Below are 18523 nucleotides of genomic sequence, written 5' to 3'. Positions count from 1 at the left end.
GATATATTGGTCACTACATATAAAGGTACATTTTTTAAAGTTATGATCAAAAGAACAAAAATGTTCTTATTATTCTTTTTATTTTTCTTGACCTTTAATCGCAAATATCTCCCTTTGGCAAATATGGACTTATCAGTTTTTGCAAACAGACTCTTCATCTTTTTTTCTTTGATATCTATACCAGTAAACATATTATAAATTTGCTTTGTTACATTTACATTTTTCTTCTCCCAGGTGAAGACGACTACAAATTGCTGATCTAGGCTACCGTACAGAAGGAAAGATATTGTTCATAAGAACGTGGTCAAGTCAGCTCTCTGGAGGCATATTGAGTGGAAACACTGGGATTGGTGTATGAGACTGCTTCATTTGTTCTCTGGACACAATAAGACCATGGCAATCTTACCCAGAACTGGATATGTTTGGTGGATTTTAATGTGAGTATCCAGAAAAGTTCACCTTTTTTTTCTCCCACAGGTGCATTTCAGAGGGGTGTTTCATCAAGTTATTCAGCGCTGACAAGTTGTCAGTCTCTGACAATCACCATGGTAACAGTCGGCGACCAGAGCATCTCAGCCAATCAAAACCACGGATTTTGCTGAAATTGTCAGCGCTGACAACTTGTCAGTGCTGACTAAATTAATGAAACACCCCCAGGTGCATTTACAGACTTTCTGAAGAGATTTTCACGGTTGTTATGTATGCAACTTGGATGTGAGAGATGATTTTGATTGACAGAATGTACTTAGTGTTTTTGTGGGTAATCATTATTTGTTCTGGATTAGAAGTGTTTGTCTTTTGCATTTTATCAGGTGATGGTTATCTTTCTGTTTTACTGATAGAGCTGACGAGGATAGTGAGTAGATGATGATGATGATGACGAGGATGATAATGACGATGACGATGGAGATGATGACGATGATGATGATGATGATGGAGATGATGATGATGATGACGATGATGACGATGATGATGATGATGGTGATGGTGATGACAAAGATGCTAATGACTATGATTGGTTTGGTGATAATGTTGTTGCTTATTGCAGTAGTGAAGGCACAAAGTTGATGAACATAATAACTATTCTTATTCTTCATATATGGCACAATGTGCCTGGTTGTTGCTCGTCTCCAGGTGTGAGCTACGAGGGGTCTGCATCATATGCCAATATTCTGGTTCAGGTATGGGAGTGGACCACTTCACCAAGTTAGCTCCCTACTCTTTGCGATGATTGACTGTCATGGGGTCTTTTACATGCATTAGACATGACTAACTCACACACGGGACCTCCATTTAATGGCCTAGACCAGGGACAGAGTGTTTTTGCCTCTAAGAGGGGGCGACATGATTGCATACAACATTGCTGAGCCAAACTAAATGGGAATTGAACCAGAGTCATTCGATCGCGGAGTGGATATGCTACAGACTGAACCACATCACCTTCCTTTGATTATGATGACCATTATAAACCTGTAACCCAGTTAGGGTGCAGCTATAACACATACAGTCATAATTTTGAATTCTACTCATTGTCTTTATTTGTGAAAGCACAATTTCCCGAGAATCCACAAGAACAATATTCAGGTCTTTTTTATGAGCTGTGATCAGTATCTATGAGAGTATCAGGATAATGTTGTCTTTTCTAACATTATCTAGCTTTATCAGTTTGGCATCCATGCTTGCAGAGAGAATTGCTTGTGTTATGTGCCTGAGCCGTTCTTATAAAATTGGTCTTGATTGCCACTGCGATCAGAGAAGTGAGATTGCTGGTGTGGTTAGTCATATATGTGCTAAATGTCACTTGGGCTGCACTTGGATTATACTTGAGCGTGTCAGGCAACCTCTTGGGTTGATTTTGGGGCTAGTTTACCACGAAAAGGGATTCATGCGGGGAGAGTCAATGAGCCCTGATGCCCATGTGCTGTACGAAAAGAAACAAGTGACACAGTGACAGTTCATGCTTTATATCAGTCCCTCAATCTTTTGACGATAATTCCCCTAAATCTGGTGTATCATTCAGAAGGATACCCAAACTGTGTTTCAAGCAGAGCAGGTTTTCATCTTTTTTTTTCTTGCATGCATGAGAACATATCATTCAAAGTTGTGCCTTAAAAAGTGCCTAGTATTGCTAAAGCATGTTATTGTTAGAGCATGTTCATTCCTTTCTGTCAAAAATAGGCTAGTCATATTTTTCAGATGATGTCATTTGTATTTTTCTCATGTGCGTGTTGCTCTAGTCTCTGTGATTTGTTCAGAGGACTGCCAAAACAAGCGTTGGTTCTTCCCTAGACTTCAAATGAGATCTGCAGGGGAGCGAAGCAGGAAACCCTGGTTCACGTGGCTAATCCATTACCATCAAGCTTGACAGCACAATGACTTCTTGTTCAACTTCCATTGGCACTTCCAACATTTCTTCTTCTTCTGTTCTTTTTTTTTTCTTGCTTCGTTTTATTCCTTCCTTCAAAGTCGGATTTCCAAAGAATGCCTCATATTCATGCCGACGTTGACAATTGGTCACCTAAAAATGAGCTTCCTCACGAGACTGTCTTGCTTTATCGTGTATTGCAAAACCTATAGGCATTGTTGCACTTTTAAGAGTCTACTACTTTTTATGTGAAGTCCTATGTTGAAGTAATTTACATCTTGTCAATAGGCTGCGGTTATCATATGTCCCATATTTGAAACACCTTTCAATACCCACTATCAAAACGCATTTGCAAAGGCCTTTCGAATCATGTTTCTGTTGTTCTGTTCGTGTTGTGTTTATCATCTCTATCTTGAGTTGAGAGGGAGGCCTTAGTTGGCAGTGGTTGACATGGGATGGTCTGAGCTTATATACAAACACATGTAAAAACGACTTTGCGTTTATCATCTCCACAGAAATGCGTTTCTAGCTGGCTCAAACATGTTTATGATCACACTTTTTGTGCGGTTTCTAACCCCATAATCTGAACAGCTTTATGTTTTACTAACTACGTAAGTCTCCCTGAAAGTTGTAAAGAAACCTTTACCTTCTACGCCAGAAGTGAGTTGATAAATGCATCCATAGTCTGAGTTTAGGCACACACACAAAAAAATAGATTGTACCTATATATCTGCCAATTTGTAGGCTAAATATGTCATATTATTTATTGTGGTTCATGGCCTAGTCCAGTATTTTTTTTCTCTCAGTACATACATGTACCTATGATGGACATATACACTTTATATGCCAGTCGCAACTTTCTTGTGTGTTAAAAATATAGTATTCACACTCACCCAAAGATTCATGGTTTTCCAAAATAAATTTTTGTAATGCAATGCAAAAACTGTGAATTTGTGTGCATGGACACAAATAATGTTCTGAACTATTAGCATTGCAATACAAAAACCAGTGGATATTCTTCATTTTTGGACGCCAGCTTTGTGTGTAAACTGCACAAACGCCTTAGGTCACTCCCCAGTCATGTTTAGGCAAGTGCAGTTTGGAGAATTAAAGGACAAGTTCACCTTCATAAACATAAGGATTGAGAGAATGCAACAATATTAGTAAAACACATCAGTGAAAGTTTGAGGAAAATTGGACAATCGATGCAAAAGTTATGAATTTTTAAAATTTTTGTGTTGGAACCGCTGGCTGAGGAGACTACTACAGCTTGTGAGTCATATGCGTACAACAGTATAAAGAAAATATAAAGAAAATTCAACATATTTTCACTTTTTTCGCATAATAAAAGAGCACTTGACTTGCCTCTTTCTAAAGGCAGGGGGAATAATATTACCCATAACATTTGTCGGTAACGAGTCGGGGGAATGTGTACCTTTTTCATAAGATGAAATTTTGTGAAATTCTCTTTATATTTTCCTTATATTGTTGTACGCATGTGACATCTAAGTTTTTCACACACTGCAGTAGTCTTCTCATCCAGCGGTTACTGCACAAAAACTTCAAAAATTCATAACTTTTGAACGGATTGTCCGATTTTCCTCAAACTTTCAATGATGTGTTCTACTAATATTGCTACATTCTCTCAATCCTTATGTTTATGAAGGTGAACTTGTCCTTTAAAGTGCTTACTCTTGCCTCAAAATTAAGTTAAGTTTTTTTTTTGTGGGGGGGGGGAGGGGGTTGCCAAATTGTTATCATCTCTCATTCAAATATGTATGATTTCTGATTTAAATCAGTATTATCTCTACTTAAACTTTGTTTTCTCTCTTTTGATATATGTTTCATCTCTTATTCTAATGTGGCATATGGAACCACTGAAGTGTATACCCTGATGTAACTTTGTAGTACCATACCTGCTATATGACATCACTCTGAAAGGGACTGATGTTACCCACATAAATCTGGAAATCAGATGAAATGTTATAGTTACTTTCATTTTATCAGGCAAAAAGTTGAGGATTCTACAATTAATGTGTCTCAGGTATTATGAATGATATGTGTGACACTATATATGATAAGTTTTATTTCTCCAGATTTGTTATAGCATCAAGTGGTCATATTGAATATCTGGAACATGATGTCATTAGCTGTGTGTTTCATGTTCATTTTGATTTGATATGATTTTTGCTTTGACTAATAACACGCTGGTATCAAGAAATGTCTCTCCAATGTTGGCATGTTTCATATTTGGCTGTATTAGAGAGAGAGAAAGAAATTTGAGAAAGAAAGAGAAAAAGAAAGAGGGGAAGGAGATTGATAGTTAAGCATGAGGAAGCATGGGAGAGAGAGAGTTTATGCTCCTACCCGATAAAAGTACAATTCAATACTTTCCATAGTGTCTTCACCTTTCTGATTATGGACTAAAGATCCAAAGTTTTATATAAAAAATTGCTGATGTTGCATCAAACTGGAATAGCCACTTCTCCTTCACCCTATCACTGTCTGGATTACATCCACAGAGCCCTCATTCCATCTGCACTAAATCTTTATTTAGCATTTGATCCGTAAAGCAGAACATTGATAGTTTGAGTGTGCCCTGACAGCAGAAACAGCAACAACAACACTTATGAGGCAACCGATCTCACCACGGGATACATTAATAATATCTGAATCACATATCTCCACTCCTGTCACCTCATTACCCCGCAGATTTATACCCCATCGCCCAATCTCCCCAAAATTTGTTTCCTTAAATGTTAATTTTGTGGCATATGTATGTTCCAGAAGCATAACAAAATATTTCTCCTAACCAATGCCAGCGATCTATAAATTCTGGCATGTTTTTTCCCTTTTGGTAGATAAAGTGTTGACAAGTTTTCAAAACTCTAGATCTTAGTGAAGGAGGGAAAGGAATTGGATATGTTTGTGATTGATTTTAGAAGGAAGAATCAGCATTTGGAAACACTGGTCCAAAGTGCCCTTCACAGCTTTGCTATTTATGCTCAGTTTTACTGTACCTTCGAGCTCAAGAAAGAGCCGATTTTGCAAACATGCACTGTATTGTTGAAAAACTATAAATTCCTATTGTAGTGAACTGTTCAGGGTACATGATTTTGCATTTATGCTTCCCCAGTAAATGTGATTACAGAGAATTGCCAATTGTAAACATGGTTTGTTTTTATTTTGCATTTCTATATATATTATTGCATCTGATATCTGTCAATAAAGAAGAAGAAGAAATGCAATGAGTTTTGCAATTATGTGTGTGTTTCTGTATGTATGTTAAGACAAAGTCTTGCAAATCTTTACAGGTAGAATCTAGGTCTCAAGGTGATTATTTCATGTGCTGTTCATATATATTGGATAAATCGCATGTTAGTAACTCAACTGTTCCCCCCCCCCTAGCATTCTTCTAGTCTAGATTGTCTCTGTATGAGGTCTTCCATTCATTGAGATGGATTAAAGGAAAGTTCAGCAAGAAAGAAAAAAGTGCCATTATCATCCTTAGCTTCACTGTATAAAAGTGATAATTAACTTGTTGGTGCGCAGAGTTATAGTGACTGCAGTAATCAGGAAATGGATTAAGAGAAAACTGTGAGCACTTCCTAAACTTTCATGACAAAAGAGAAAATCAGAATCCATGTAGCATGATCATCGATCGTTGTGGTGTAATTTTTAATGCATTCCCCCTGAAATATTGTAATTATCACATCATGACATGAAATGCTGTTCTTTTCTGAGTTTATTATAAACTGCCCTTGATTCGTCAGGCCTCGTAATCTCGCTGGATTAATAAGGGTAAATCCCCCCCCCCCCCCCCCCCAGTGAGCAGAGAATTGTGATTTCTTGTGCCATCAATACAGAGCCACAAGTTGCAATAAATAGTTAATAGACCCATTCACACATGTCTGAATATAAAGTGTTTTTAATTTTAAATCCTGGGCAATCTGATGCAAAACAATTCTTGTGTGAATACCAAAAAATGACTAGAACTATCACAATCTGCATTGCATTGTGAAAATCAGTTTGTCCTGATTTTTTTTAAACCCTCATAATAATTTGCTCGGTGCAGTGTGTATGACCACCATGCAGAAAACAAATTCTTGATGATTTTTTTTTTGGACCTCTTGACCTTTTGCTTGCAACCAACTGATTTTGTTGTTGTTCTTGTTGTTATTGTGCTAATGGTGGCATTGAAACCGATTTTGCTTTGCGATCCAGAAACTTACAATTTGACTGTGTGAATGGGCCAATTGGTACTCTGGCTGTGAGAATACTGAAGGGAGGTTGCAATGTACCTATTTGTAGTGACCATATCAACTAATTGATAAGATTATGAACTTTCATTCTGTCAATTTAGGAATATGAGTAATATAGAATGGGAGTGTTGGGAAGGATGGTAATTGATACATGCCATTCTTTCAGTCTGTCGACTGAAGATTTGTCACAGAGTATGCCAGGACTCCCTATCGATTTCAGCGCCATTTCCAATACGTAAGCACAGCAGCGAATCATGTTACCGATTACGGCACACTGGTCTGTGTGTTCACACTTTCTAAGTTTGAGCTAGAAACGAATCTTACACACATGACTACAGCACATTGTAGCAATAAGCAGCATGGAATATTTCTGCTACTCCACCTGAAGGTGTTAAGGATTTATAAATTGATTACCGGTAACATGTCTGAATTGCATACTAGTGATTTAAAGGACAAGTCCACCTTCATATACATAAGGATTGAGAGAATGCAGCAATATTAGTAGAACACATCAGTGAAAGTTTGAGAAAAATTTGACAATTCGTTCAAAAGTTACGAATATTTTAAGTATCTGCACAGTCACTGCTGGAAGAGAAGACTACTACAGTGTATGATGTCACTTTAAAAATTCATAACTTTTTAACGGATTGTCCGATTTTGCTCAAACTCTCACTGATGTGTTCTACTAATATTGCTGCATTCATTCAACCCACATGTCTATGAGGGTGAACTTGTCCTTTAAGGTTACCTTTGGTGTTCACTGAATCTGGAATACTTTGAACTGCCAGGACAAATTCAGAATGTTGAAACTATCATTCAATCTAACATGCTTTCTTGATAAAATTCATCTTTGGTTATGTGAATATTGGGGTATGCAAATTTGTGATTCATATCTGTAGACACAAAATGTGTATTTCTCATTAGGTACTTTCAGCTGTTGCAAAGTAACTTTAGTTGATTGAATGGATATTTAGTGATTTGCAAAAACTGACATCATGGGAAGCAGGGAATGTGTACATCACTTCATAATGAACTTTGATGGAGTAACCATCAGTGGACATAACTTTGAACATTTCCAGTAATGTATCAACAACTGTCATATGGACAACTGTTCTTGAAGTGCCCATTGAACATTGAAGGAGATTTTTAGCTATTCATGCTACAAGTTGGTTTATCACCCCTATCGACAGATTTACTCAGGCATCGTTGATTTGTAAGCAGGTCTTTAGTTTCATTGCATTCACACAATTTATGTTTGCCTCGATGGATATACTACCTTTTAGTCATTGTCAAATTTGCATTCAAAACTGAAACATAAAAAAACAAACTACACGTATCTGACGGTAATAGCATTTTTTTCTTACTTGGATGGCACATTTCTTGTTCAGATGGCACAATATGCCAGGTTGATAGTATACATGTAGTTGCTCACTATTGGTAGTTACATGGGATGAATCATGAGGAGTCGGCTTCATTTGCCCGTTTTCTGGTGTGGGAGTGGGGGCAGACCATTTCACTGGGTTTGGACCCTGCTCTGTGTAAAGAAGTTGGATCTTCTACATTTGTGACTTAATACTTCTGCACACACTGGTCCTCCATTTAAAGGCATACAATCGTGGCAAGTGGTTTGTGCGGCATGGAGACGAACGCAACACGTTGCCTCCCCCATTCTGTATCAATGTAGTGACCCCGAATGAGAATAGCGCTGGCTCAATGGGTCGGCGAACAACACTCTAGACTACAAGAGCTCTGTGTGCTACAAATCTCCTAACCCAAAATGGCTGTCCGAGCGAGCCACGAGAGCTTCCGAATGGACGCACACTCTCAGTGCGCATGCGCATGAAGAGAGGCCAAAAGAGCCACGCGTCTTCTGGCCTCTCTCCTCCAATCACCGCAGCTCGCGCCGACAATGTTTGTGTATGATGCGTACACACACACGCACACACACACGTGTCTCAGTGGCAGCATTGTCCCACACGTTTATGGATATATAGCACCGAGTCTGGCATTGCACAATTGCATGCACAAACTTCGGTCGTTCGGAGTTTACGTACCATAAGGGATGACGATCGTATGCCTTTAATGTCCTTTCAGAGGGATAGAATGATCAAATATAGAGGTTTGACAGATCCAATATAAGAGATTTCTGAGGAATGTCATGAAAAATGACTGATCTACTGGGACTATTGCATCAAATAATTTTAGAATGCCTACGTGTACAGGAGTGGAATTCTTCAACTAGCGGGAAGCATATCAGTGCTGCAGCTTTATCGTGATCCATGAGCGGGCTTTAGAATCAAGGCATGATTAGGGTAGCATCGTAGTATGGAGATTTGCCGATTACTGGCATTGCTAAAATCCCCAACTGATGCTGTTTAAATACCTCAGTGATTCAGGGGGTTATTCTCTTGTAGTAGGCATCAGGTTGACTTGCCTTTTTTCAGTTTTGTGTGTTACTACGATTTTTTGTGATGGTGAGATTTATCTCCTGATACGGGTGTCAGATTCGGGTGTCTGGTTATGTGGGTTCAGATCTCGCTCATTGTGTCACTGAACTTTGCACTATGAGAGGTAAAAAAAAAAAGACAGAGGAAACGTTCTCTTTTTATTTGAGTGTTTGTCTGGTGTGTAATTACAGATTAGAATAGATTGATATGTTTAGTAGTATTGAATCTCTCTCTCTCTCTCTCTCTCTTTGTATAAGAAGAGCATTAGAGCAGGTGGCAGAATGCTTAGGAAGTGTCATAGCCTGCTTAATTCCCCATCAAAAAACAAAAGAGGAAAAAGAAACATTAAATGTCTGGAGGTTCAGCATGCTGGTAACTTTTTTTTTTTAGGAATGGTCTACATTTTTATCTGCCTGTGAATGATATTGCTGAGAACCTTTTTTATCTATTCATTCATTTATTTATTTTTCCATGTCTTTTCATGTTATTTTATGTAGTATAGGCCTAATGGAAAATAGGAATGCTTAAAACAAGTGGAAGGGTATTACATGTTGTGCTAGTACATTGTGGGCTTGAAAACTTCTATGGTCACAAATGTAATACTGTATGTACGGCAAGAACTGCTTTTCTATCAAGAGCATACAAACTCACGAAATATACTGGGGTTTGGACCATAGACCTTTTGTGATATTGTTTTTTTGTTTGCTTTTCCTTAGTCAGATGCACAAAAGAGTTCTAAACATCACTTTTTTTCCACCTATGTCCGAATGGCTGTATGGATTAAATTGCGACTGGTGTAAACAAATTGGAAACAATAGTCAGATTAAGACTTGTAGGAAAAATATTTAGTCAGCTGTCCCAACCTGTAAACTAGAAGACAATGACTCTGTGGATGTGAATGGATTTGGTTAAGTGGTGCTAACTGTTTATTTATGGTATTTTTCTTGTCGGAGTCTTTTTACCTGTATGATGTTTTAGTCTGGTTTTTCAGGCAACATACTGTGAATTGTCACTATTCAGTGTGATCTGAAGTTAAGTGAGGGAAGGAAACTTGCTGATATTACCAAAGATAAGTAATTTTTATCAGTGTGGAAATGATCTACAGTTGAACCTCTCGTATCCGGACAAGTCGGGACCGGGGCTCATCCGGATAAGGGATTTGGCCGGATACGGGAGACTCAATGCTTTATACATGTACATATACATACACATGTACTGATGTAGCCCATTGTAGTAACACATGTAGTCCATTGTAGTAACACATGTAGTAAGGTGTATACTGCAATCTTTTCATTGTTACACTCAGTAACAGACCCCAAAATAGAGGTTCGTGTTTGCAAGAATGAAATCATTTTCTTTTATAAATTCTTGGGATGGTTTACCTAAATAATTATTAAGAAATGTATCAAGTATATGTAATTCATGTGTGTTTGTGTAGGAGTTCTCAAGGAGTAGGAATCCTCCTTTCCTCCTGTAATTCTTTAAAAAAGAGAAAAAAATCACGGCGAGATTGCGTCCGGATAATAGAGAGATCCGGATAAAGGGAGGCCGGATAATAGAGGTTCAACTGTACTTTCATTTGGAGGCTGAGTAATGCAGAGTTTGTGATCTGCTTTCTGCTGCACTGTTTAGTTTATCCACATGTAATCCCAAAGTGTGATACTTACCTAATTCTCCCTGTAGTGGAATTGTTTCACGACATTAACATAATACTTTTTAACTGTACCTTTTAGTTCGTCAACAAGAGCCACTCATTTGGATTGAAGATTTCCTAAGCTGTATTTGAAGTTTGTTGAGCTTTATGTGGTGAATGTAACTTCAATTAATTATGCTCTGAATCCGTTATAGCTTTCTGTATTAACAGAAAAATGCTGTAGAATACCATAGTTTCTTTATGTCACTGAAGTGGTGATTCCTGTCACCATAAGACCGCTGAAATTGTTGGTAAGAGTGACTTACTTAGACACAACTTAATAATGGTAGGCAAATACCAAACTATTGCAACCAACAATGAAGAAAAAACAGTATTTCATTCTAAAGTTTTTTGTTACTGAAATGGTTGTCTGGAGATACTTTTATGATCACAACTCTCTTTTGTCTAATATTTCTTTCTGAAGTTTGACTGTCCTCCTCCTTCATTGTTAGCTCTGTCCCAAAGGTGGATAAGATTATTTTTCTGAAGTCCTAGGAACAGGTTTTCTTCCACCAGCTGGGAGAAATTTACATCCACGGTAACAGGATGTTGACAGATAATGGTCTGCATGCAAAGACTAGTGTAACACCATTCTTTTGTGATTGACTCCTTTATGGGGTAATCACCGTCCCAACTGAACATTGCAAGGAGGCGTGAAGTGCCCCTAGACACTGGCAAAGAGATGGACTGTAAAAGTGGCCTGGGGTTTTATAATTTCCATCAGTGAACTTGAGGTGAAATTCAGGTCAGTTTTTGTTCTCTCTCAGCTTGTTATGTTGTTGTTTGACTTAAAGACTTTATTGAAGTTATTGTTCCCTGAAACCATTTTTTTTTCTTCTTTTTTTACAAATTGACCTGTTGATATGGTAACCTACATAGTCAGGGTGTTCAGATGCAAAAATTTTATCGTAGAACCAGTGTAGTTATACCCTAACGGTATAGCTATACGATGAATTTATACGTCTGAACGCTGACTAACGAAACGATGGTCAGAGCATCGTTTCAAACTAGAACTCAGCATTCCATCATGTCCGTTATGCGTCTGAACATATGGCGACCATAGAACGGTATAACCGGGCGGGATTTGATGGGGGCATGCACGAAAGGTGACCCTATACCTGTTATTCATGACCATAACAGCATGCGCATTGAGAAACTGCACATATACCTTACACGACGTTTTCCAGAACGGTCGACATTAGCATCTGAAAGGGGGATTGTCTGGTATTTTGGAAACTCCAGTCACGAGATTGGGACTGGAACTATCTTATCCCATCATGTTCTTATGTCGTCACTGCATACCAGCAAACAATCTCAATGTCAGGAAAGTGAATCTTCAGTCTGTCTGAGTCAATATCAAAACATGCTTATTATAACTACAGGCCTCGGATCCATTGAGTCACATTTCATTTACAATGCTTTAAAAAAAAAGGAAAATAAGAGAAACCCCATCAGCAATTTCAGCTGGTAATCTAATATCTAACTTAGATGTTTATTGAAGAACAATGAAGGATACACAACATTATCTCTACAAGATGTAATTTTGACAAATTTGTAGATGATACTGACTTATGATTGATATCATGCAATCAGCACAAACATTAGACCTCCAATAGTGTGCCATGAAGCATGGTGCTCAATCCCCTCTGCATATTGTAGGCTTATGATTGAAGAAGATTTATTGCAGTTTCTCCTGATGTGCCCGCAGTATCATATATCTTTGTGTTAAGAAAATGTAGACATTTATTTATTTATTTATTTGTTTATTTATTAATGTATTTATTTTTTGTTTACTTATTTATTTGTTTGGTTATTTGTTTAAGTGTTTATGAATTTATATTTATTCATTTATTTATTGATTTATTCATTTATTTATTCATTCATTCATTCATTCATTTATTTTATTTTGTTTTATTTTGCTAAACCAGTCAAAGATGATGTTAGATGTGTGATGTTATATCTCATAGGTGAAAGAGCTAGAGTGGCAATAGGAACATTCACATTTGATTTACGTGGTATTAGATACTGCAGTAACAGATAGTACATACCATTTTCATTCATAAAATACCACGAGTGGCTTTTCTAACCTGAAAGTATACCTCTCTGAGGAAAGCACTGCACATACTAGTATCTCCAACCGGGAGAAAACAGGGGGTGATCAGGTCATATTGGAAATACTCTGACATATGATTGGTGGCATTTCATGACACTCTTTCATAATCAAATCTCGTGCAAAGTTTGTATTACCATATTAAATACCATAGTATTTCTCAATGTATTTGGTGGTTTACTTTGTCATCAATGTATGTGCATTCCCAGTACAAATTTACTGTGCAAAATACCATTATTCAATTATCTTGATTATTTCACCATAAAAGTGAATGCAACTAACTTTGACCAAATCATTCATAGTACCCCAAACCAGAGCTCTGAGAATCTCAACCAGTGCTTGGGAAGTGAAATCCATCCTGTGAGAAAATCCTTAAATATTATATGTCTGTGCCTCCACTTTATTATGTCTGGCACATCAGCCTCCTGTGGAGGTATATTTCTCTAGAAACATTTTGGAAGAATTCACATTTTTGCAACCCAGAATTTGCCAGATGATTTCTCCCCCCCCCCCCCCCCCCCAACAGAAGATGTCTGTAGTACCGCATTGGCAATGCAAACGGTTCTTTTGATAGTTCGACTGTCAAATGAAACATGGTTGTCTGTTCTGCGAGCTTTCCACCGGGTCTCGCGAAGCCAGACTCGTTGACTTTGTGCCAGCAGACGACACGCTCGACAGATGAATGGAATACCTGTATCAAAAGTGTGGGTTGATTTGGGTGAGGATTGATCCCATTAACGAAAGCGTTCCTACGTTGTAATTGCTTTTCATGCTGGCTGGGAAATGCAGAGAATGTCTCAACAAAAGTTTAAGAGACGATTTGACCTATGGGTGACAGAATGAATATACGTGGACCCTGTTCCATGAAGCATGTACAAAATTCACAAATTTCAATAATCGCATCTACCAAGAGGAGTGTGAAGCAATGCACAGAAAGCTGGAAGGCCTTTAACCTGTTGACTCCTAAAGCCCTGGTAGGTCCTGTAGAAAGCCTGTGTGAATTCGAGAATCTTGTATGGAATAGGTTAGAGTATTTTGCCTTGTTAGTGGTGTTCATTACAAGTTAGAACAATTTCCAAGCATGAATATACTTTTGCATATACTTTGAATATACTCATGCATACTTTATATTGTATTTGAAAAAAAAAACTGTCCGTAAGACAAATCGACAACTTGTACTGCTTTGAATCATGTTTTCTTTTTCTTTTTTGATGATGGAGATAAACTATTGAATTGAATTGAAAATCAAGTGGCATGCTGGTCAATCTATGAGGAGGATGAATAAGTGCAGCAAAAATAGAAAAATTTCAAGCAGCCCAATTTTTTTGAAAGGACATGCAACAACAGAAGGAACCAAAGTCACTGCAAGTGGTGTATAACTGCATATAGACCACATACATGCATTGAAGAAAAGGTCATGAGGAAGAAATTTTTCCTCCGATATGATGGTGTGTAAAAACAAAGAGCACAATTCCACACTATGTTCTCTCCTTTCTTCATCTTCCTTTTCCCCTTCCATCTCAACTTTATTCCTTACTTTCTCTTTCTTCTTTTTTCCCCCTCTGTCATAAGCATATAGGCAGATCTTCCAAAACCCAAAGAGAAATGTGGATTGAGTGAAAGCAGCAACATTAGTAGAACACATCAGTGAAAGTTTCAGGAAAATCGGACAATTGATGCAAAAGTTATGAATTTTTAAAGTTTTGGTGTTGGAACTGCTGGATGAGGAGACTACTAGAGGTTATGACATCATGTGTAGACAATGATATAAAGAAAGTATAAAGGGAATTCAACAAAAATTCACTTTTCTAGCATAATGAAAGAGCACTTGACTAACTGCTTTCAGAATGCAGGGGGAATGATTGCTACCCTTAACATATGTCAGTATCAAGTTGATGGAATGTGTGATTTTCATGAAAAATGAGTTTTTGTGGAATTCCCTTTATATTTTCTTTATATTGTTGTCTACACATGACATCACCATGGGGCCTAAGTGATGTAATGCAAGCTGTGTTTTTGATTCAGGTACCCCAATGTTGTTCTGATTTCTGTTTATATCACCTGTAGTTACTAAAATATATGTTTTGACTTATTTATATCAGGAGAAAACAAAATGTCATTGTATTGTAGTAATAAGGGTAATTTAACTTCTTTGTGTGTGTGTTTGTGAACACAAAGTATAGATTCAAATTAGTTAATTCATGAGGCTCCTTTTATAGATAGAGTTATATCAGATGGACAAACATTCATAGTAAATCAGACCTGAAGTCAAGGGAAAAAAAGAAAGAATAAAATGTATGTTCTCTGACAAGGATATATTAGTGAAACATATATGACCCAGGTGTAAATGTTCAGCATAATTGAGGCTCTAATTTTAGGTATATACTTTTGACTTTACTCATAAACATAAACATAAACATAAACAAAGCTACAGTTGTCATAGAGCTTGGAACAGTTGATGCTAACTTGTTTCTTAGAGATAATGAAATCTCCATTGTCTTTGTACAGTTTATATTAGTTTACCATATCTAATGGCTTAATTTGGACGTCATGGTAACTTTGAAAGTTTGGGACCCAAATGTTGCCAGGATATTGAACATAGTAACTACAGGTCCTTGGAAGCATGTACATCATGTCAAGTGCCAATGTGTTAATTAATTGAAATCTTTTTATGGACTTTACCCTGACAACTGTTCACATTGGTTCATGAATTACACACTATGTTGTTATTTCCATGGAGCTGGTTTGCAAGGACATATATACAATTAGAGGCTATTTATGGTTCTTTACAAGCTAATTTGGGCACTAGTCAAATTTCCTCTTTGTTTCTGGTGTATTATGATTGTTGTTGTTGTTTTTTCTTTTATCTGCCTTTCTCATCCTTCCCATGAAGAGTGAGTGGGGGAAAAAAACAAAGAGAATGGAAAATGGGTTAACATCTCAATGTTTTCCTGCTGTTTCTATTCTGTTCTCTTTTTTTTTGGTCATATTTGTTAATGTGTGAATTGCATGATGTTCATGGCTCAAAAATCTCTGATGCAAATTATCAACCATCTTTTCAGAGATTATAGGAGCTTATTTTGCATGTGTGTTTTCTGCATTTTGTTTTACTCTCTTTTCCAGTTTGAAGGGATATGGATGGTGATGCAATTTTTATTCCCACTTTTCATTTGTTCAGAGAAAAAACCTTTATTTGCATAACCTTTGCGGTTGATGTTTTGTTTGGGTGAATAAAAGGACACTTTGCCTGTTATTACAGGAAAGTGTGAATAACATTATTAACTTTGCCTATTAATGTCCCAAATTGGCAGGAAAGGAAAAAGAAAATGACCCACAGACTGTGTGTCCTTCTTTCTTTGGTTCTTGCAAGTTTCAATAATAGTAGTTTTAATGCAAAACTGCTGTGGTCGTTGTTGATTGGTTGTTGCCTATGGTCATTGCCATGGCAACTGCAGCTATGGATGTCAATGATTATCATAAAATTATTTACTAAGGAATGGAGCTGGAAGAACTCATGTGTATATGGTACTATTGTATGACTTCGAAGGATATTGTCATGTTTGCTACCCATACTCTTAAATTTCTCTTTTTCTTCATTTAATGTTCTCTCTTTCATTTTCTTCAATGTGATTGGCATGATATTAGATTTCTGTCACCAGGGTTTAGGATTACAATTTGGCACTGTTCATATTTCCATCTATTATAGAAGTGACAAATGTGTGTCACCATTGTTGTGATTTACAGGGCCTCATTATCATCCCATTCTGTGTCCCTCCTGACCAGAATTGCCATCAGCATTCCAAATGATATTTTGATATATGACATTGAAAATTCTGTGTTGTGGGGCACAGTGCCAGAGGCTGGGGTGACAGTATTGGTTGCACCTGTCACTTCTACATTATTAGGTCTGTTCAATGCCCAGTAATGTAAGATTGAATTTAGCAAAGTAATTGTCAGATTTCCTGTCGATTTCACCACGATAATCTTAAGGGGAACTGTCATATAGGGTAAGGAAAAAAAAAAGAAGAAAATGAGCTCATGAGGAAAAAAAAAATCTATTACACCCCTTGCCTGACTTGTAATTCTTGCCTTTGCAGGATGTGCATGAAACAGTATGCCTTTTTGACTCTGCATCACAAAAACAACAAAAAGTCACCAGATGTGGATTTTTAGTTAAGGGCAGATTGTGAAAGAGCAGACTCTCAGCTTTAAAGTTATTCAAAATTCAAATGCGGTCTCCTATTTATCTAAATATTGGGAGGAAAGTACACACTTTGGAAAGTGTGAACTAAGAGAAGAGGCTCTGAAGTACAGGGTCTATTCAAGCAATTAATCTTTACCAAACAGTGCTAGCTGTGCGATGGTCAGGACAAAATACAGGATGTAAACCAACGGAGCAACAACAATGAAAGGATTATCAGATTCATGTGAAATCAAACATGCTCTATTAACACATTCTGTCCATGGCTAATTCCAATTTTCAAAGCAGTAGCATTATCCTTTAAAAAGTTATTAGAGTTGAAAGTGAAGAGTGTGCAAAGAATTTTCAAGAAATGAAAAGGGGCCTCTAAGACATGCCTGATCTCACAACTTTACAACAAAAAAGGGTTGTAGAAAAACTGCTGAAAACACTCTTTTCCATTCATTTTATGATTTCAAACTTGAGATTAATGTAGGAGAAGAACAGCTCTTTCAGGAAATATGAAAAACTGAAGATTGACTTGATTGACCCATTTCACCTTTTTGAGTCCTCAGTAAAATCAAAAGATGCGACTTTTTGTTGGTTTTGTGATGCATGGTCATATCTAATAAATGCATTTGAATAGAGATTGATATGTGAAAGTTAAATTCTTGTCTTTCAAGACATTGCAATTATTGATAGAAACAATGCTGAGACACCTGAGGCAACAGTGTGCATGGAACAGAAAGAACTAGGTAGGGCACTGACACCGTATTAGCGGATAATGTCAATCAAGCAAGTCTGGCATGTGCATTGGGTGTCTTGGGTGTCTTGTTTTGGTTTGGTTTCATCTTTTTTATGTTAGGGGGAAGGGGGTGACAGGAGAGGGGAGAGGGTAATATTTTAGTTTATGAGACTTTGAATTATGGCATGGTTTGGGGAGAGAGATTTAAATTTGTGATCTGTCTAAAACAAATAGTCTACACAGGATATATTTTGCAAGTGGTTTCATTTTAGGGGTCGAATGAGTAATCCATTTTAAAGCTACACCTTGATGCCATTTCTTCATTTGATGAAAATGGATAAGCAAGCATGCAGTATGCCTTCATGAGTAATTATATGAATGCATATAGATGATCATATATTAACCCATACACATATCAACATTTATGCACACACTTTCACATGTCTTGCAACAGAGAAACTACATGAGATCCACTTTATAATAGTGTCTTTTACATTGTTAAAAATCAGATATGAAACACTGAAAGGTGTAATGCATGATTTGAAAGTTCATGACCTCTTTAAAGGTACTACTGCACTTTTTTTACTTCTTTTCTTACACCATTAAACTATAGGGAGGCATTAAATCTCCCTTATCAAATATATAGCCATTTAGAACCAGGTGTATACACTCAAGAGAAAAAACAAACAAACAAACAAAGAAAACATTACATAAGCATGAT

The 18523-nt window shown here is 37.1% G+C and overlaps 1 protein-coding gene across 1 annotated transcript in view; it reads left to right on the top strand.

The window, feature by feature from the left end:
- Positions 1 to 18523, top strand: part of LOC139723954 (uncharacterized) — a 138541-nt gene that overhangs the window by 23303 nt on the left and 96715 nt on the right. Inside the window, exon 2 of the mRNA XM_071635153.1 lies at positions 235 to 437. Coding sequence (XP_071491254.1) covers positions 355 to 437 — 83 coding nt within the window. The 5' untranslated portion in view covers positions 235 to 354. The remainder of the gene's footprint in view (positions 1 to 234; positions 438 to 18523) is intronic.

The sequence above is a fragment of the Diadema antillarum genome, unplaced genomic scaffold (assembly GCF_040938485.1).
Source record: "Diadema antillarum isolate AM-2024a unplaced genomic scaffold, OU_Dant_1.0 scf00000203, whole genome shotgun sequence".
Lineage (NCBI taxonomy): Eukaryota > Metazoa > Echinodermata > Echinoidea > Diadematoida > Diadematidae > Diadema > Diadema antillarum.
The sequence above is the reverse complement of the archived record's forward strand: the minus strand, read 5'-3'. Positions and strand labels throughout refer to the sequence as shown.